Here is a 20,022-nt window from a genome sequence, read left to right as displayed (position 1 = left end):
TGAACATGGTTGGCTGGCCTCTGTGACCCAGGACTGGACAACACGAGGGGACCAAAGAGCAGGGCCCATTAATTAGCATGCAGTTGCCAGGCCACTCGGGAGGGAGGCCACAGTGACCGGCAGGTAACAGCCACGGGTGACAGTTAAGCCAGGGGCCCCAAGTCTCCTGCCCTTCCCACGGGCCGCTAAGGATCTCCAGGTGCATGGATCTCCTGGTGATTCTGAACTACTTGAAGTTAACACCCACTCACTGAGCAGAAAACTATAGGGCTGAAGAGTGCCCACTGGAGCCTGTGAACCTAATTGAAAACCAAACCCTGCACCCACCAGCCACCCGAGAACTGGAGCCCTGTGAGGGCGTGTGTCTTGTATCTATCGGAAGGGCGCAAGAAGTAGAGAGCAGACTCCAAATGGCCTGTCTTAGAGCAGGCCCTGATCCAGGCGGGCTGCTGGGAGGATTTTTATTCTGATTTTCTCCTCAGCTACTGCTGAGAAGCCAAGAAAACCGCACAAGACCAGATTAGTGTCAGAACATATCAACTCTATTTTAGTCAGGATAGATGATGGCTATGTCCTAAATCCTGTCAGCTAGTTTAGCTGTGTGCAGCTGAGCCCATGGCCCGTACGTGGAGGACAGTCTGTGGCACCCCTCGGTCTGCACTGGCTCAGGTCGTGAAGAGCTTGCTGAAGGTCGTTCCTACCTCGGCGATCATGTCGGTAGTGGTCGTGGAGCGGCCGTACTTCTGGAAGGCCTGATGATTACACTCCCTTGTGAGCGTGCAGGCACCCCAGGCAGCCACCAGCAGGGGGCTGGAGCTGTAGACAAGAGCAGAATCAAAGGCCTCACCGTAGGGCCCTGCTGAGAGCTCTGACTCTTCACCCCACTACCTTCAACTCCCAAACAGCAAGCTCAGGCCAGCCGGGCCCTCAGAGGGCAGCTTACTGCAGCTGACCCTGGCCTAGGAAGCACCAGGAGGCCCTGGCTCCCATGCCTAGAGATGGGTCGGAACCCGACAGGGAAGCAGTTCTTCCTGGTGTAAGAGGCGCTTGTGGTGGTGCGGCTGTAACGGTGCTCACTGGTCGTCTCAGAACGTGGCAGATGCCTGAGGTCTGCATGCAGACCTGCTACTCCACTGCACACCCCATCCTGGGCCACAGGACAAACCAGAACCACCCTCTGCACCATTACCCTGCAGAACCGAGCAAAGTGAAGTCCGCCTGCAACACCGTTTGCACCAGTCACGGTGTCAAGTGGGGCTGCAGAACCGGGCGCCCCACACCTAGCATGGGTGGCCACAATGGTCCACAGCACAGGTCACATGTGGGCGGGCAATCTGTAAGCTTAGCATCCTGCTGCCTTAGAGATCACACACCTCTGAGGACCAGTGTCCAGAGGGCCACCCCTCCAGCCTGTCTGCTCTCTACTTCCAGTTTATAGAAGGCACTGCTGAACTCTCCACAGGATGTCCTTAACCAACCATGGCTGCTCGGATTCTCCCCAGTGCCAGGGCCCCACCCTCGGGGTAGGTTTGGGTCCAGCATATGTGTAGACACTCCTGTGGACAGGTGACCTTGGTCCCAGATGTCTCCCATGGAGCACTGACAGTTCATCTGGGACACAAAGGACTGTGACATGAGCTGCTGGAGAGCTGACGAGATTAACAGGATCAGAGTGGGACGACGAAGGTGTGCCATACCCATTTGTCTTCTCTGGTCCAGCCAGGAGGGCCCAGTGCACCAGGACACCCAGGGAGCCCGACAGGAGGTCTCCTTGCCCACCACACCTGCGGCCGCTGCCTTCCTGGCTGCACACAAGCACTGCACAGAACAGACACGAGCAGGCATCAGTCCCAACGCCAGGAGCTGCCCCTCCCCTTGTCCTCACAGACCACAGAGGACGAGCCCCTGAGGAGAGCAGGTCGACGCAGGGCACATCCTGAGCCCCGCCCAAACGCCATCTCAACCATGCCTCCAAAGCCCCACCCAGCAGCATCCCTGGGTGGGTACCCACATGGATGCTGCCATTACCCATTCATTATATGCCTTTGCACATGAAAACTGTTTCCTGGGGAAATGTTTTCAACCTGGGGCTGCATCTGCGTGTGCTGGCCTCAGGAGCGCCTCATGGTTAAGGTCCGGCTACCCTGAGAACACTCTGTGCATTTCCTGTCCTGGCTGTGGGTATGAGTTGGTTCACATGCGGGACCAAGTGTCCCTTGGTATTCTAAGGACTCTGACTTGAGGTTCCTATCACCGACTCCAGATCTCACTAACAGCTGCTTGTACTCAACAATCTGGTGGCCTGGCCATCTCTGAGAGTGCAGAGTGGCAAGCTTACCAGGACACCACGCACTCCTCCCTGCCTCCACTCTGCACTTGGCGGGGCAGCCCTTAGGCTCCCGGGGAGGCAACTGCCATTTCCAACGAAGTCAGTGCTGAGCTTTCCTCCACTTCCCAGTTATAACAAGACACACTCCAACAAAAGACTCAAATGACTATTACCACGTGTGGGTGCCTCGGTGAAAGGGAAGTGACAGGCTAGGGATGGTGGACCAGGACTATGCAGGGTCTCTGTCTCTGACTGCTCCTGAAAGTGTGTGTGTGTGTGTGTGTGTGTGTGTGTGTGTGTGTGTGTGTGTGTGTCAGAGGGCGAGGTCTAGGACTCTTGCTGAGCCTGCAGTGAGGTCTACACCATGCCTTGTGTCACCACAGCCCCGTGCAAACCCCACGGCAAACAGAGAAGGACTTTACAGAGGCTGTGGCCGGCAGGTTAAATGTCTGTCCACAGGTATGAATCAGTGAGCCTTCCAGGCTCATGCCAGCATGGCCTCTGAGCGGCATGGCAAGTCCGCACTCACCCTGCTGACCATTGGAGATCAGGTCTTGTTCTCCTTTCTGGACCACTGTGATGTTCCCCAGGGCCTGGCTGAGCTTCAGAACGGAGTCACTCTGGTTTGTGGTGTCCATTGGACTGCTGAACTACAACACAGGACAAGCAGAGAAAATCAAGTCCTCCTGGACACACACAGGGTTCACCGGGGGCAAGGTGAGTACCCATCCTGTCTGTCGCAAGTCTCAGATGCTCATGGCCAACGAAATCGAGGGCACTGGTGAAGGGCTGAGGGGTAGAGGGTAGGAAGTGGCCAGGACTTCACTGGTACCAAGCCCTCCAAGGGATGCTGACACCAACGCTTGATCTAGACTTGTCCTCCTCGACCTGGCTAGTCCAGGGTTGTAGAAACAACACAAATCTGGATGAGGTGATATGCACGCCCCTCTCCAACAGAGCACAGGCTTTTGGGACACGCATGATCAGGATTCATGGTTTCATTTTATTTCACTCTGTCCCCATACTCCATGGAGCAGAGGCTGTGGCTTTACAAATTAGCCCTTCAGGACAGGGAGTGACTTTGGCCTGCGAGCACAGCAGGCAGTTCCCGGCTCAAGCCCATCCCACCGGCACTCATCCAATAAACTCATATGGGAACTATAGGAGGCATGAGGCATGCGTGGCAGAGCCCAGGGCAAACATCTACTGGGGATCTGCACGTCAGTCTCCCTGCAGAGACAGGTCCATGCCTTGAGATGGGCACAACCTGGAGCCCACTTCACCCCAGGTCAGGTCTCTTCTCCAAAGCCTAAGAACTCACCACAGCTTCCCAGAGCCTGCTGAACTCCACACGGTTGGGCGTGAGAACGGCCTTCTGGTAACCGCGGATGAGGGCTGGCTGTTGAGCTACCAGCCACAGACCATCCTGTGCAGAACAAGGATGCACCTTCACCGGTGGGCCTCAGAGACCCTGTGCCGACTGTGTGGGGAGATGAGAGGCCACACTCACCGCGTCGATGACGATAGGGATGTCCCTGGCCTTGGATGCTTCCAAAATGCCCTGCCAGAAAAGCAGACAAGCTGAACGGTACAGACGGCATTGGCCTTGTGCGCATGGCTAAGTCCTGGAGAGGCCAGCAAGCTAGACACCGCTCACCTCTTCAATGGAATGAGGGGTTCAGGTGCTCCCCTGGAATGTCAGCAACAGATGCAGTTTCACAGCCTGGTGATCTTTGCTGTCTGATACAGGCTCTGGCCGTGTCTCCCAGAATTAGTTTACTTATCCTAGACCCCTTCCCTTACATCTTGAGCATCGATTCTGGGCCATAAACCCATCCTCATGAGTGACATCACTTGTACTTTACAGCAGCCTGAGTGACTCTGTGTTATCTTAGGAACAGGCCAATCCTGAAACCTACAGGCATTCTGTTTACCTCAGTCAAGCTCCCCAGACCCTAAATCCTGGGCACTGTCTGAGTCAACAGCACCCATTTTTGTGAAAAAAGCCAGAAGGACTTTGTAAAGAATCTCAGTGTAAACATGTCTTAAATTGTTGTGTACTTGGGACTGCAGTAATTGTTATCTGAATGCTTCTTTCAAAGTTGTGCTGTGCTTAAATACGGCTAAAGTAAACGATCTGGGCCAGACTCCAGAAGTCCTGGCCCAGCACTGGTTACCAAAATCAGGCCGATCCAAGTTCCATTCTTCCTCACCCTGGTCGTTTCCCCGCCTGCTGTAAGCCTGCGGGGACCTCCCACAGAACAAGTGCATCTCCTCTAGAGGAGGAAAGGAGCTGGCAGTGCTTATGTGGTCCCAAGCAAGCAAACAGCACAGCCAGTATGAAACAGCAGGGGCAGGCCCAGCATGTGGCTCCTAGGCTAGCCCATGAAGACCCATCTGCCACTGCCAGATACCTAGCTCATGTTACACTTCAGTATTTCAAGTCTCAATTTTTGGGGATTCTCCAAATCAACAGTTATCCACTTTTCTTACCATTTTATTTTATGCTTTTATTTAGCAAGTGATCATATAATAGTGAAGCGTTTTCCCCTGACAGGACTAACCCTCAATCCCATACTGAAAGCTTCAAGGGCTTCTTGCCATTTAAAAAGTACAGGTGTGGGCCGCTGTGACACGTGCACACCCACACATGCAGCATGTGCACACAGATGCATTTTTAAGATTGAGAGGAAAAAGTGATGGACAAGCAGTGGAAAACACGGAGACAGAGTGACTGTAACCGGACCCTGACCCTCTCAGTGCGTGTTTCCTGGGTGTCCTAGTCAGGGTGACTGTGCCGTAGGAAACACAGTGAATAAAGGAACTGGGGAGGAAAGGGTTTATTTGGCTCGCACTTCCACATCATAGCCCATCATTGAAGGAGTCAGGAGCTGATGCAGGTATGGAGAACTGCCTTGCTCACGATGGCTTGCTCAGCCTGCTCTTACAGAACTCAGGACCACCAGCCCAGGGACGGCACCGCCCTCAACGGGCTGGGCTCTCCCCCATCAATCACTAATTAAGAAAATGCCCTACAGCTGGATCTCATGGAGGCTTTTTCTCAATTCAGACTCCCTCCTCTCTGATGACTCTAGCTTGTGTCAAGTTGACATACAATGTCAGCTCACCGAGGAATGTGCCAGCATAGGAAACACACATTTTGTCTGGCACTGGCCTACGGGTTCTGAGTGTGGACACAAAAGCCCCCTAAGGGCAGGGCACATGAGCCTCAGAGAAGCCCGTTCCTCTCAACACCACTCCGGCCTGATTGCTGTGCTCTGCTTACTGTTAACCCACAGGGTCTGCCATTCAGATCTTAGGCTCCTTTCTGATTTCCATGCCATTTGGCAGTGACCCCAAGTTCTCTTCTAGTTTCCCTGACAAAGCAGAGTAGCAGCCCAAAGCTAGTGCTGAAACACTGGAAAGGGCCATGGTTCTTTCAGAAGGGTGAGTTCCAGCACCCAGGAGCAGAGCCCTGTGAAGGTGTGTATGAACATTCAAAATATCACTCACAGGCGTGGTAGCACATGCCTTTAGTCCCAGCACTGGGAGGCAGAGACCTCACAAAGAAATAGCCCTCACTGATGCTGGTGGCCTCGGTTCCCCTCTGCCCCACAACACAGTTCCATCCACTGCCAATCTGAGGCCCGAAGACCAACAACAATGTGCAGCTGAGCCCGAAGATCGAAAGAAATACTTGTGCCCCAATACTGTACATGAGAGGTAGAGCACTTAACAGTGACACTACTTACCCTGACATTGTTGAGAAGAAGGTTGTCCCTACCTAGGCCAGGTCCCACAACAAGGGCATGCAGCCTGGGGAGCCATTTCTCCACCTCCTCAACAGCACTGGAACTGTCACTAAAAAGGGGAAAAGGCAGAATGGTTTTCTCAAGGCTTTCAGTTACTTATTTTAAACCATTTAGAGTGTGTGGTATGGGGACTGAGCCCAGGATCCTGAACATATGTCTCAGCTCCAAACCATTTTATTCTGAAAATAATTGAGGTTTGCAGTGAACTTGTACAATACTGTGGAAGTTCCCACAGACCCCTTTCCCTAGCCACTGCTCATGTGAGCATCCTACCTATGCACACTCCAGAATATCACCAGTAATTCAAGTGCAGACTGTCAGCTCTGAGAGCTGACCATAACCCCATCCTGTCCCGGTCCTAGGATGCAGTCTGGAACCCCACCCTGCATTTGACCTTTTCATCTCCTCAGTCTTCTCTATGGACTAGTTTGTTTTTTGTTTCAGCTTGTTTATTTTTCAATCTCTGTGTATCCCTGCTTTCCTGGAACTCGCTTTGTAGACCCAGGCTGTCCTTGAACTCAGAGATCAGCCTGCCTCTGCCTCCTGAGTGATGGGATTAAAGGTGTGCGCCACCATGCCCGGCTTGTTTTAGCTTTTAAAGGCTGCTCCTGCCTGCATGTCTGCCTGTGCATCACATGTGTTCCTAGTACCTGCAGAGGTCAGAAGAGGGATCAGATCCCTTCACACTAGCACTGTGGATGGTTGGGAGCTGCCATGGGGACCTCTGCAAGGGCGGCTAGTGCTGTCACCTGCTCAGCCACCTCTTCAGCCCCACTTTATGTTTACTGTGGATAAAGTGGGACAAAAGAACCATCCTGTCCCAACCTTCAGCTGAGTTTCAGTGCTTGGTGGCACCACCCAGGGCGATATGTAGGCCCTGTCATCACTGAAGCTCTGAAGGGCCCTTGGGATGCTCAAGCATTGTGAGCATGTGCCTCAGGCAACCTGGGACACTCCACAGCACAGCATCTGTGGCTCCCGTGTCCCAGGTCTCTCCTCTAGTCCTCTCACTGTCTTAGCTGAGGCAGGATGATGGACTCGCTATGATTTTCTTTTTTTATGGTGCTGGGGATCAAACCTCCACTTCATGAGCTATATCCTAAACCTTTTAAAAGTTTTATTTAATAGGGCTGTTAGTTCAAGCTGGCCTCCGATTTGAAAGCATCTGGCCGGAGCCCTTGCTGGAGTGAAAGGTGTGTGCCACAAGGCCTGGCTTCGTTATGCTTTTCTTACTCCATGTAGTCTGCCCAGAGCACAGCTGCAGGCAGACACCCACAGTGCACTCACAGGACTGGGTGGACGATCAGCTCTGGGCTGTAGGACTTGATCACAGGCGCAGCCTCCCTGGCACAGAACACGTGGGTCAGATCTGCACCCTGGGAAGTGAAATGAGAGGTGTGCTTAGAGAAGGCCATGTTCAACAGGACCACAAGTAGCTCTCCGCTCCAGCTCTCACACCATGCATATGATGTCTGACCACCTCTGTTACTGAGTGTTTATGCCCCCAAGCCCGAATACCGATGGAAGTAGATGCCAGTGGCTTTGAGGAAGAAGATGCTAGGAGATACAGCAGACTTCTCTTCCCTCCAGGCTGTGTGTGTGTGTGTGTGTGTGTGTGTGTGTGTGTGTGTGTGTGTGTGGAGTGGGGGGTGCACAGGCACAGAACCACTGCACCAACTCCGCCTGGTCCGGTTCAGCCTACTCAACCCTTTATACCAACTGCTTAGCTGGATTAGAGACACCAGCTGCTGACATCACAACCTACAGAGGCCTCCCAGGATCCTCTTGGTGAAGTAAAGCGCAAGTCAACCCTCAGCTCTGAGTGAGCATAGAGTGCCCAAAGCTGTCACGTTCTGCTCTACAAGGTAAACTCCCCTGAGACAGGTCTCTCATTGAACCTGAAGTTAGGCTGGTGGTCAGTAGACCTCGGGGAATCCTCCTGTCTCTGCCTTCAACAATGCTGAGGTTATGTTTTTATGTTCAGGCTATCTGTGTATTACTTCTCCTGAAGCTGTACATAAAATGTTTTTACATTCCAAAAAAAGGGGACAAATACTATAGAATTGTATTACATGAAATATATAGAATATACAAATTCTGTCTATGGAGACAGAAAGATTAGACGTTATCTCAAGATAGAGAAGAAAGGAATATAGAGCAATGATTTACTAAGTACAGAATCTCTGTTTTGTGTGATGGAAAAACCCCCACAAATGTAATAAATCAATACAATTAATGTAATTAATGAATATCATAAATATAATTATTGAATGAATACTGCGAATGTAATCAATGAATACCACAAATGTAATTTTTAAAAAAAGTCACTTTATAAACCTTCAAAAAAGAACAAGAACAACAACAAAAAACACCCTCAAAAAACAAACAAACAAACAAACAAACAAACAAACAAAACAACACAATGCTGAGGTTACAGGCATGGATGGCCACGCCAGGCTTTTACTGGGTGCTGGGAATATGAACTCAGGCCCTACTGAGTGCACTTCAAGTGTTCTAACATGTGCAGCCATCTGCCCAGGTCCCTAAATAACCCAACTTTTATTCAGAGAAATCCCAATAAAAGACTCCGAGGTAAACCTACCACTTTCAGAGCTGTGATTCCTGCAAAATATGGTGCTCCTGTGTACCTAAAATGGAAACATTGGAGTCAAGGCGTCAGTGAAGCAAACACGTGTCTACCAGTAACAGGTACCAATGCAAACAGATACGAATCATATGTGGGGGCTGGGGAGATGGCTCAGCAGTTAAGAGCACTGACTGCTCTTCCAGAGGTCCTGAGTTCAATTTCCAGCAACCACATGGTGACTCACAATCATCTGTAATGAGATCTGGTGCCCTCTTCTAGCATGCAGGGACACATGCAGGCAGAATACTGTATGCATAATAAATAAATCTTTTTAAAAAAAAGAAGAAAAATATGTGGATAGATGTGAATTATCAACAAGTGATACAGACTCCAGGCCCCAAACACAAACTCAACAGGTAGGAGATGCTCAGTAAACGTTCACACACGGGTCGGAACTAGAAAAGCCTCACGTGAAACTTGGGATCATTTCTCAACACTGCCTTGTGAGATTCTACCAGGTACAAGAAGAGCTAGAGAGAGCTGCAGGCTTCTGCCAGGGACGAGGTGCTGGGAATATGAACTCAGGCCCTACTGAGTGCACTTCAAGTGTTCTAACATGTGCAGCCATCTGCCCAGCTGGATGGACCACCAACTCAAGGCAGTCAGCAGAGACCAGGTCCTCAGAGTAGACCCCTGTCTTCTATGAGTGACACCAGCAGAAGCCACACAGGGCCATTAGAGCCACACTAGCCACTGCACCCTGCTATGTGGTTCCCAGCTTCCTGTCCATGTTCTCACGGCCCCTGGCAATCTCTAAGCACAGCAGCATGCTTGGCAAGGTGTTCACATGCAGAGTGACTGTGCTCATGGCCACTGGTATGCCCTGTCATCTGTGCCCACCCCTGCGAAACAAACCAGGGACAAATGCTGAGCACACAGGACCCGGGCCCTTCTCCACATGAACTGCTCTTCCACAATAGTATCCGCAAAGTGTGTCCAAATCACCAGAGAAAGGACCACACAGGGACCACACACATTCTCACTTTCCCACAGGCAGGGTTCTTCACAACAGGGCACTGCAGAGTGGACAAAGGCCGCTCATGCCCACAGGAGCTCACAGTCCTCCAGACAGCACATGGAAGCCACCACGGAGAGGACAGTGGAGATGGTAACAGAAGCCAACACCTGAGGGGAGTCTTAAGCCAGACTAATGGAACATTCCAAACCAGAAGTCATCCATCCAGACCTACCCCGGAGAAATGGCGGTTTCTAGAGCAGATGCTTTGGATGAGCAGTGTCAGATGACAGTACTTAAAATGCAAACCAACTGGGTCCCCAGAAGGCATGGGTCTCCTCCCGATTACCACAGTAGGCGCTATCACGGCTGCTAAGAAGCCTACAGGCGGCCAGTCTCCACCATGCACACCAGGGCACACGGGGCTCACCTGCTGCCAAAGCACTCCTACCTCCTGATGAACCGCAGGGAGGCAGGAGGATGAACCCAACACAGCCCACCATCTATATACACATCGAAATCTACCAGCTAAGACTTCAGCGGGAATTTTTGTTCTGTTTTGTTTTTCAAGAGAGGCTTTCTCTGTGTAACAGTCCTGGCTGTCCTGGAACTCTGTAGACCAGGCTGCCCTCGAACTCACAGAGATCCACCTACCTCTGCCTGCCAGGTGCTGGGATTAAAGGCATGCACCACCACTGCCACCACCGCCTAGCCAGCTGGAAATTCTGAATCCAGGTATGAGTGAAAATTCAGAGGGAAGCAGAGCTGGCGGCTGGAAGCACTCGGCAGCCCTGCCCCAAAGCTCTCACTCGCTGCTTTGCAGACTGTGAAGCGCAGTGGACGTGGACAAGGTGACCACAGGCTCAATGTCCAAGTAAGAAGCCATTTCAAATCAATCACCGGCCAACCTGAGACAGATGGGAATGAAGGCTGGAAACCCAGGGGGGTAAACAGCGAGGCTCAGTGGGATCACACCTGTAATCTCAGCATTGGGAGGAGGAGACAGGAGGAGTGTGAGTGTGAGGCTAGCCTGGTGGGAAACTGTCTCAAGAACAGTGCAGCTATCTGTGCACAGAGGAGTGACGTAAGTGTGGGCAGACTCTCAAACAGGAGCAAGGGAAGAGCTGGGGCCAGGCAGAAGGACTCACACACACGGACAGATTACAGATCCTTACGCACTGCACACAGCCGTAAAGAGAGAAGATAAAATGAGTCTCAACAAAACTAGGACCTACACAAAGTCATACACGACTCAGAAACACTTTCAAACTGCACAGCAGGCTAAGGCTTGCTGAGTACTCCTTCTTGCTGTGCAGACAGCACAGTGTGCAGTATGGAAACCAACACGTGCAAAAACCTGTACAAAGGCCGCACAGGCCCACGGAGCTCACAGCACTCCACAGCACATGGACACACACTAGGGTGAGAGACCCAAAGCATGGCCACACTAACACTCACCAGCAGGCCCGTCGGCTGGGCTGCTCAGACCCTTTCTTATTTAGTCAGGAAGGTGATCAGAGAGAAGCACTTTGCACTCTATCAGACTGCATTGCAAATGATCACCGCACATGGGTGGACAGATGGACCGATGGGGGAAAGAAAGGTAGGTGCACAGATGGATGGTGGAGGGAGGCAGACAGACAGACAGACAGGGCGGCCTTTCTCCAGCACTCACTCTTGACAGCCCCCGACTATGCCTAGTCTTCCGTCCTGCCCCTTGTGTTTCTTCGAGGTCAGAGCAGGCACAATGTTTCTCACCAACTGGAAAAAATTCTCCATGTCCTTTGTCGAGTGTGCTGGGTGGAGGGAGAACGCTCTTTGTAAAACTGCAAAACAGAAAGACGAAGTCCTTAGAGACTTGAGAGTACACCACCATCCAATGCACTTCCCAGAGCTGCCCCATGAACCCACTTCATCTGGAGGCTTCGCTCTTAGTTCTCTTCTGGGGGAGCGATGGTCAGAAAAGACAGCCTGACAGCAGCACACTGTGCCGGGCCCTCTGTAACGAACCCAGACACTGTGGGGACACTTCTTCTTCCAGAAGTTTATCAAGCTATAGATTGCCACTGAACACGTTCTCTTCTTTTTTTCAACTCTAACCTTTAAAGCTTGTGAGGGCTTTCTCTCTTCACACCTAGAAAGCAAGCTCCCGTCTGCAACCTTGCCCCACAGCCAAGTCTGACAGATCCACCCTATTGTTCCCAACTGCATTTCCACACTCAGTGGATACTAATTAAATGACCTAGGAAGGCTCTAAACACTGCACATCTCAGCTCAGGCTCAAGGTGGCACTGTGGAGCAACCGCACTGATAGAATTCCCCCGGCTTCACCTGGCCTGGCTCCGGAGTGCCGCACCTAGCCCTAATCCACCTTTTGTCTCTCGGTTACCTTTGTTTCTCTTGTCGCCCTCCAGGTGACTCTAGTCAGAGAGTTTCCCAAGGGTACAAAGCCTATGCAAACTTGTTTTGGAAGAATCCAGCACACTGTGATAGTCCTTCACTGAGTATTTGCATTTGGCACTCTCTTTTTTTTGGTTGTTTTGAGGATATGGAAATCAACTTGCTCAAGTGTAAATCTGGAGAACAATAAAAATGCCCTTGGCTAAGGGAAGGGGTCTCAATCCAGGAAAGGGCTGAGTCCTCCTGCATCTGGAAAGGCGAAGACATCCTCTCAGTGCTGTGTCTTCTTCCACAGACCCGTGTGAACCCACACCCGCACAACACCGCACCTCGTTGTGTCGGATTGCCTCCCTGTAATTGGCCCTTCCTGAAAAGCAACCTGGAGATGCGTATTTTGTCTTAATAGCTACACCAGATCAGCTGTAAGGAAATGTTGGTACATGCCACAGAACCCAATGCACACAGTCTCTAGGGTCATAAAACGTGATTCTGTGCACTACCTACAGATTCTATAGAATTTAAGGATCCCTGGAAACACTGTTTTCCTAAAACAAAGGCTGACAAGATCCACTCAGGACAAAGCTCCCGCAGTTCCTTGGGGGAAAGTCACCTCAGACTCTTCCTGCCTGACCTTGCTTACTTTTATTCAATAAAATATTCCATTATTTCCCATGGGGGTGTGGTTGGGGTGGGGGGTGTGCATGCACACACATGCACATGAAGGCCAAAGGTCAACCTTGGTACTGTTCTTCAGGAGCTGTCCTTTGTGTGTGGGCGGGGAAGTAGTAAGTGTGCACACGTGAGTGTGTGTGTGTGTCTGTGTAGACCAGAGGTCAATGTTGGATGTTCTCCTCTGTCACTCTCTCCACCTCACTTTCTGAGCCAGGGTCTTTCACTGAGCCTGGAGCTGTTGAATTTGGCTAGACGGGCTGAACAGCAAGTCCCAGGATCCTCTTATCTGACATCCCAGCACTGGAGTCCCCATGCCTGAGCAGCAAGCACTTCACTGACTGAGCCTTTGCCCAGGCTCCCCCTCCCTTTGGAGCCAGGCTCTCTGACTATGGACTGGCTGGCCAGGGTCCTAGGGTTCTGACAGGATCCAGGTCTTCGTGCTTAGGTGGTAAGCACTATGGACTGGAGTATCTCCCTGACGCTCATGTACATGCACAGACGCCCAAATGTAAAGACAGAACGGATCTCCACACCCAACCACCTTCACCAACCCCCGAGCCTATAGGGAACCTCTGGCAGAGAAAGGCTCCTGCAGCCCTGAGAAGAAGCCTGTCCCTGCAGCCTGTCATCACAGCCACCTCCTGTCTCCGCTGCTCCTTCCCACAGGTTCATCCCAGCTGCACTCTCCTCACCACACACAACACCGACAGCACAGGCCCTCTCTGGTGCCCTGGGATACACCTGAATGACAACATTCAGCATGACTGTGTCACCTCACAGGACTCAATGTCCACTGCAGAGAGAGAAAAGAGACAGCCCATGTTTGTCCCAGGAGTAGTGGCATCTGAGGAAACACTGCCCTCCCTGGAGCCTCTACTCACCCCTCTGAAACCTCGCTCCCATTCCTGTCCACCTCTCTCCCAACCCTCCTTACACTCGGGCTAAAGCATGCTGCACCATCATCTGATCACTGTGGGTGAGAAGTGCCAGGCTGAATGCCTAAGGCCATCCTGCTCAGTAGCAGCAATTACCATCTACCTACAGATGAGAAACAGGCTCCGGGGAGGTGGCGAGATGTTTCGGTCAGCTGCTAAGTGAAGCTGGCACCTCCGAGCAAATGCCTCCATTATTGTACCTTTAGAGCTGTTCTTTCTGTTTCAGTTAATACTGGGAGAGACTTGCAGAGGCGGCCAGGGACATTTTCAGACAACTAAGTAAAGACTCATTGGGCATGCCTAGAAACGTTTATGTGCACCATCTTTATAAGTGAAACTGAGCATGGCAAGAAGAGTCTGCGTCTGTCATCTTCACCCTCAACAGGACCCTCTACCTTGAACTAAGCAGCCCAGAATGTGTCTAGCATCATTCCTTCTTGAACGATAACCTAAAACTGAGCATGCTCAGAAAAGTCACCGTAACCTAGGATGTGCCAGCCGCTAAAGCCCTTTCCTACAGGAACGATCTCCCCGCTATGTATTCAGGGAGAGCACTGCTCTGAGAGTAAATCCGTGTCCTTTACCTGCTACAAGTAATGGACTCTGCTCCATTCTCTTATCTCCTGGCTGTGCTTTGTGACTCAGTGCTCACCAAGATGTGAATAATACACCATTTACCAAAACGCTGCCACTTGAAGGCAAAATAACTTGTTCTTTAGCCAGATTATTTACTTGATTAACCCAAAGCATCAAATCTTTCTCAGATGTTCTCTAAAATCATTTGGTAGGGAAAAGAAAACTGTCATGAAGTACAGCATGTTCCGTTTTTAACTAGAACTGTATGAATGCCAAGTAAAATCCAAACCACAGGGCTGGAGAGATGGCTCAGTGGTTAAGAGCACATATTGTTCTTCCAGACGACCCGGGTTCAATTTCTAGCACCTACACAGTAGTTCACAACTGTCTGTAACTCCAGTTCTAGGGGATCCAACAACCTCACACAGATATATGCAGGCAATACACCAATGCACATGAAATAAAAATAAATTAAGGGTTTGGGGATTTAGCTCAGTGGTAGAGCACTTGCCTAGCAAGCGCAAGGCCCTGAGTTCGGTCCTCAGCTCTGGAATGAATGAATAGATAGATAGATAGATAGATAGATAGATAGATAGATAGATAGATCCCAATTAGGAACCAGCACTCTGCCCTGCTCTCCTGACTCGTGCCAGTGTTCTGAAACAGCTGTGTCCACCACAGCATGCTCCTACACTGTTTGGTGAGCTGACTTGTGGAGAGAATGCTATAAGACAAGGGCCAAATTATCCTGGGCTATTTTAGGGACTTTTTTTTACTTATTTTAACTTTTGAGTGTGGCCTAACATTCTTGCATTAAGCAAACTTCCCACATGGTATCACTAAATCCACAGGCCTCTTGTGATGGTTAGTTTTTATTTTCTATCAATTTGAAACAACCAAGAATCACCTTGGAAGAGGGAGTCTCGGATCAGATTAGCCTGTGGCCATGGCTGTGGGGAAACTGTCTTGAATTTTGATTTATGTAGGAAGGCCCAGCTCAGTGGAAGCAATGCCATCCCCAGGCAGGTGGTACTAGGTTGCTGTGGAATAATCCTCTTGTACACTATAAAGACTTGTCACTAGAATTGGTTTAATAAAATGCTGATTGGCCAGTAGCCAGGAAGGAAATATAGGTGGGGCAACCAAACTAAGAATGCTGGGAAGAGGGAGAGTGGAGTCAGGAGTTGCCAACCAGACAAAGAGAAAGCAAGATGAGAATGTTATACTAAGAAAAGGTACCAAGACACATGGCCAAACATAGATAAGAATTATCCCAGCTGCTATGTACTCCAGCCAGGAATCACCTAAATCATCTTGGGGACTCATCTTTACAAGACAGTGAGTCAGAGGGACACATCTTGACTAGTCTGGTAACAGGCCATTCTCTCTGAATCTTTGCTAATCCCAGCTATAAAATGTAGATGATACTGATCTCTCCAGCTTTGAAGGAAGTCATTGGATAACTAATAAAAGACTATGAAGCCTTTAAAAAAAAAAAAAAAAAGAATTATGGGTTAATTTAAGTCTAAGAGCTAGTTAGTAATAAGCCTGAGCTACTGGCCAGGCATTTATAATTAAGCCTCTGAGTGGTTATTTGGGAACTGGTAGGCAGGCCAGAACCGTCTGTTTACAATGGGTGGTATAAGAAAGTCAGCTGAGCCAGTAAACTGAGTTCTTCCATGGTCTCTGCTTCAGCTCCTGTCTTGAGTTCCTTCCTTACTTCCCTTAAAGATGACTGTAACCTGGAAATAGAAGGTGAAATAAACCCTTTTCTCCACAAGTTGCTTTTGGTCATGGTGTTTATCACAGCAACAGGCAGCAAACTAGAAGTCTATACCAAAAAGTAGGGAATGCTAAGAGTACAAGAAGACATCTGAGACCAGCACAAGCTTTCCTGCTTTGCTGTCACTGAAGATACGTTTTCTGTCTTTGCCCCATGACTATTAATCTGTTCCACAATAGGGCACATTAGGATAACTTGAATACACTGAAGAGTCAGTCACTTTACATCAAGACAGAGATCTCTGTTGGTAAAAGGCTGGAGGAAGGTCAATTAGATTTCCCAACACTTTACACTCTTGGATCAAGTGTTAGTTAGCTTACTGCCACACCTAGTGGATTTATCCACGTAAGTATTAAGAGGCTACTTAAAACGTAAAAGCTATTTACATAAGTAACTTTGTCACCAAGACAATCCAGAGTCTGAACAAACAGGTAGCACCTGTTCGCATTTTGTTGGCTTTAAAGAAAGTATGGCTGAGAATAACTACCACCACTTTTATGCCCCAAGTGCTTTAAGTTAATGTGAACTCTAAGTTGGATCATAAGGCAGCAATCCTTACATTGAGTGAGACCCACCCTAAGCACAAAGGGCTTTGAAGAACTAAAGCCCAGAGCTCTACCCATTCTGTGGCAGTTTAGCAAGTCAATGTAGTAATGAAACTTCAGATAAGCACAAAGAAAAAAGTTACAAATCAGAGTGTCTGAACATAAGGCAAGAAAAACCAAGGGGAAAAAGTCTCTAAATAAAGGAGCATTTAAAAGTCTTTTTATGGGTGTGACTGCCATTACAGACTTGGAGGTACCACTTCTCCAGAGCATTCCCAACTACTTAAATTGAAAAACAAAACGCCCAGATTCCTCCACATTTTACTCTTGGCTATGATCAACAAGTGTGTAGCCCTTGGTCAAACCTTTCTAATGAATCCTACAGCAAACAGTAAACTTCGCCACTTCAGTCGCTCACTCCTGGGGAGGGCCAGCTCAGTCACTTCTTCAGAGCCCCTATTTATAGTCTGTCTACACAAAGGTGGACAACAGCTCTCTCTCTTTGCCATGTAAGAAATGGGATGATGTATAGGGAACATTAGAAAAGTAACTATCCACAAACAAGGAACGAAGCCATAGAAGGAGGTAACAGAGTCGAATGACCCATTTGCTCAATCCATGGAGTTCTTCCTCCAGTGTGTCCTATCTGAAAAGGGACCTACCTCCTACTCCAACTGCTGGGACAGCCTTAGCTGTGTCTGGCTGGTCTACAAAGCCAGGGTTACGTAGTGAAACTTAAAAAGAAAAGTGTCTAACTGGGGCTCCGAATCCCGCAAGTCACCTGAATCAGCCCATCTCTCAAAAAGGGCCCCCGAGAACATAATCCCCCAAACATAAGGTACAGGAAAGAAGGTGAGCCACACCTTGACTCCTCCCACCTCCTCCAAGAACTTGCAAGCTCTGAGCTAGGGCACCGGTACCGGCCAGTGAAGCCAGCCCACGACCCTGCTCACCGAACGGCTGGCGTCTCCCGCGCTAGGTCGAGCCCATCCAGGCCCCCAACAATTCACGGGAGCAGGGCAGCCCCGTCCTCAGTCAGGCCGGCTGCACCGGCTCCCCAGCGCGGGACGCGCACGCGCCAGGCAGAGTCGGCCCCGCAGGGCCACCCGCTCGCCGCGGCGCCTGACGCGGGCCCACCCGCCCGCAGGGGCGGCCCCGGCCGGTACCTGCGTGAAGCGGCGGCCAGTGGAGCGCGACCGCGGCCGAGAGCAGCGCCGCCACGGCCGCCCCGGCCGCTGCAGCCCCACAGGCGCGAACGGCCATCGGCGGGACGCCGGTATCGATCTTACCTCGCCCGCAGGCGCCGATGGCCGCACAGTGGACACCCATGGCGGCTCAGCGGACTTCCGGGTTCCCAGCGGCCCCCGCGCGGCCGCCGGGCCACCGCCATTGGTCCTTCTCCTGGGCTCCTGGCCACGTGAGTCCGTCCAACCACTGCCATTGGCTTTGTCCCTGTTTCCCCGGCGAGCCCTCCTGCTCAGCGTTGAGCCACGGCTATTGGGTGCTCCTTCTGGGCTCCCGGCGGCCCCAGAGCGCCGCCGGAAGCGTGTTTCTGACTCGTCCCACCCCCGGGGTCAGCCTCCACCAATCAAACTCCGCGGTCTGCTCAGACGATTGACAATCAAGACACCCAATCCGGACTGGCCCCAGATTGAGTCTTGTAGTAGGCTGCTCACTGAAGATGGTTTAGGGGTCTAGTTCTTTTTTGAATCTGTAGTGTTTGTCCGTGGGCGTTAAGGGACACGATTGAGTTGGAGGTCAGCTTCCTTGGCAGCCTGCCTGCGGCTGGACACCGTGGTGCCCAAATAAGTGATGTCCTTGTCCCCGGTGAGTCCCACAGCTAGGTCTACAGGCCCGTGCTTTCTTTGCCTCTCTCAAACCAACTTCTGGCCCCAGCTCCTCGCGGCCTTTGTGGAAGATAGCTAAATCCTGCAAACCAGAAAGCATCATACCCATACCTCTTGTGGCTGCCTGCCTTGCATACCTCCACTTTCAGGCCCTGAATGAAGCCTGGGTGGTGACAAGAGCCGCCTGGGTTGTTTTCTACAAAGTCATACAAACCGATGGCTTAAGTGTATAATCTGATGACATGACCTCTTCATGGTATGGTTAAACAGAGGGTTTTATTGTAGATATGAGAGAGAGAACAGCTAGAGGCATCTGGAAGAATCCAGAGCAGAGAGCAAAAGTAGACTGGACATGGCCAGCAGACTGGACACGGCCCAGGGCTGTCTGCAAGGGAGGGGAGAATAACAGGGATGGAGAACAGAGAAAACAGTGAGAGAAGCAGGAGCAGAGCAGAGAGAGAACATAGCGAGAATAGCAGGGTTATAAGGAGAATGAGTAGCTGTGGGGATGGAAGTCTGTGAGCTGTGGGGAGTTTAGGGTAGAGGAGCAGGTGAGAAGAGCTAGATTGCTGGCATGGACTTTGAAATGTTTAACAGGTACAGATGCTGAGGATGCCTGGAGGCCAGCATGAGCTTTGATGTGCTGAGAGACACCACAGGTAGCAGCCATATATTCTTTCTGCCAGAGGTAAGGGAAAGGACTCCTTTTGATAGAGGAGACTGGCTTCACAAGTTCCTGAGGAATGTTGTAGGTGCAGCTTTTCATAAGGACCACAATCAGCTCTGTTCTGCCAGCCGCTTCCCAAATAACCACTCAGAGACTTATTATTAATTATAAATGCTCAGCCAATAGCTCAGGCTGGTTACTAGCTAACACTTACATTTTAAATTAACCCATGAGCTAGGCGGTGGTGGCACACACCTTTAATCCCAGCACTTGGAAGGCAGAGCCAGGTGGATCTCTGTGAGTTTGAGGGCAGCCTGGTCTACAGAGTGAGTTCTAGGACAGCCAGTGCTATTACACAGAGAAACCCTATCATGAAAAAAAAAAATCCTGTTAATGACCTCACCTTAATTTGATTATTGACAAGGATCCTCAATTCCAGAAAAGGTTAGATTCATATGGATATGGCTATGATCTCAAAATATCTTGGAATGGACTCCATTCACCCCATAACACCCACTAAAACCTTCCTGGTCCCCTACAACAGCAGAGCAATCTTTCTTTTAAAAGATCCATCCCGCCGGGCGGTGGTGGCGCACGCCTTTAATCCCAGCACTTGGGAGGCAGAGGCAGGTGGATCTCTGTGAGTTCGAGGCCAGCCTGGGCTACCAAGTGAGTCCCAGGAAAGGCACAAAGCTACACAGAGAAACCCTGTCTCGAAAAACAAAAACAAAAACAAAAAAAAAAAAAAGATCCATCCCTTAGAGCTGGAGTCACAAACAGTTGTGGATGCTGATGTGGAGGCTGGGGCCTGAACTCCAGTCCTCATGATTGAGCAACAAGTACTCTGAACCACT

General features: G+C 50.5%; 1 protein-coding gene across 7 annotated transcripts; it reads right to left on the bottom strand.

The window, feature by feature from the left end:
* Positions 1-520: 520 nt before the first annotated feature.
* On the bottom strand, positions 521-18,069 carry Naxd (NAD(P)HX dehydratase). 7 transcript variants are annotated; one of them, XM_059244868.1, is made up of 10 exons: positions 17,944-18,069; positions 11,419-11,569; positions 8,744-8,789; positions 7,429-7,517; positions 6,082-6,190; positions 3,840-3,890; positions 3,651-3,755; positions 2,859-2,979; positions 1,698-1,818; positions 521-816 (listed from the first exon to the last, which is right to left on the bottom strand). In XM_059244868.1, exons 1-10 carry the CDS (start codon positions 17,981-17,983, stop codon positions 666-668), a joined length of 984 nt encoding a protein of 327 aa, XP_059100851.1. In that variant the 5' UTR covers positions 17,984-18,069; the 3' UTR covers positions 521-665. The 7 variants fall into 7 exon arrangements, with proteins under 7 accessions (XP_059100851.1, XP_059100857.1, XP_059100852.1 ...); XM_059244874.1 differs by lacking the exon at positions 17,944-18,069 and adding an exon at positions 17,821-17,937; XM_059244869.1 differs by lacking the exon at positions 17,944-18,069 and adding an exon at positions 17,518-17,731.
* Positions 18,070-20,022: the final 1,953 nt, after the last annotated feature.

This window comes from Peromyscus eremicus, chromosome 17 (assembly GCF_949786415.1).
Source record: "Peromyscus eremicus chromosome 17, PerEre_H2_v1, whole genome shotgun sequence".
Taxonomy (NCBI): domain Eukaryota; kingdom Metazoa; phylum Chordata; class Mammalia; order Rodentia; family Cricetidae; genus Peromyscus; species Peromyscus eremicus.
This window is presented reverse-complemented; position numbering and strand designations above follow the sequence as displayed.

Coding starts and splice junctions, on each gene's coding strand:
- Naxd (XM_059244874.1), bottom strand. CDS start 17,917: ATGGCCGTTCGCGCCTGTGGGGCTGCAGCGGCCGGGGCGGCCGTGGCG. Junction 2,980..3,650: donor GCAGGCTCTGGGAAGCTGTG/GTGAGTTCTTAG, acceptor CCTGTGTTGTAG/TTCAGCAGTCCAATGGACAC. Junction 817..1,697: donor GGACCAGAGAAGACAAATGG/GTATGGCACACC, acceptor TCTTGTCTACAG/CTCCAGCCCCCTGCTGGTGG.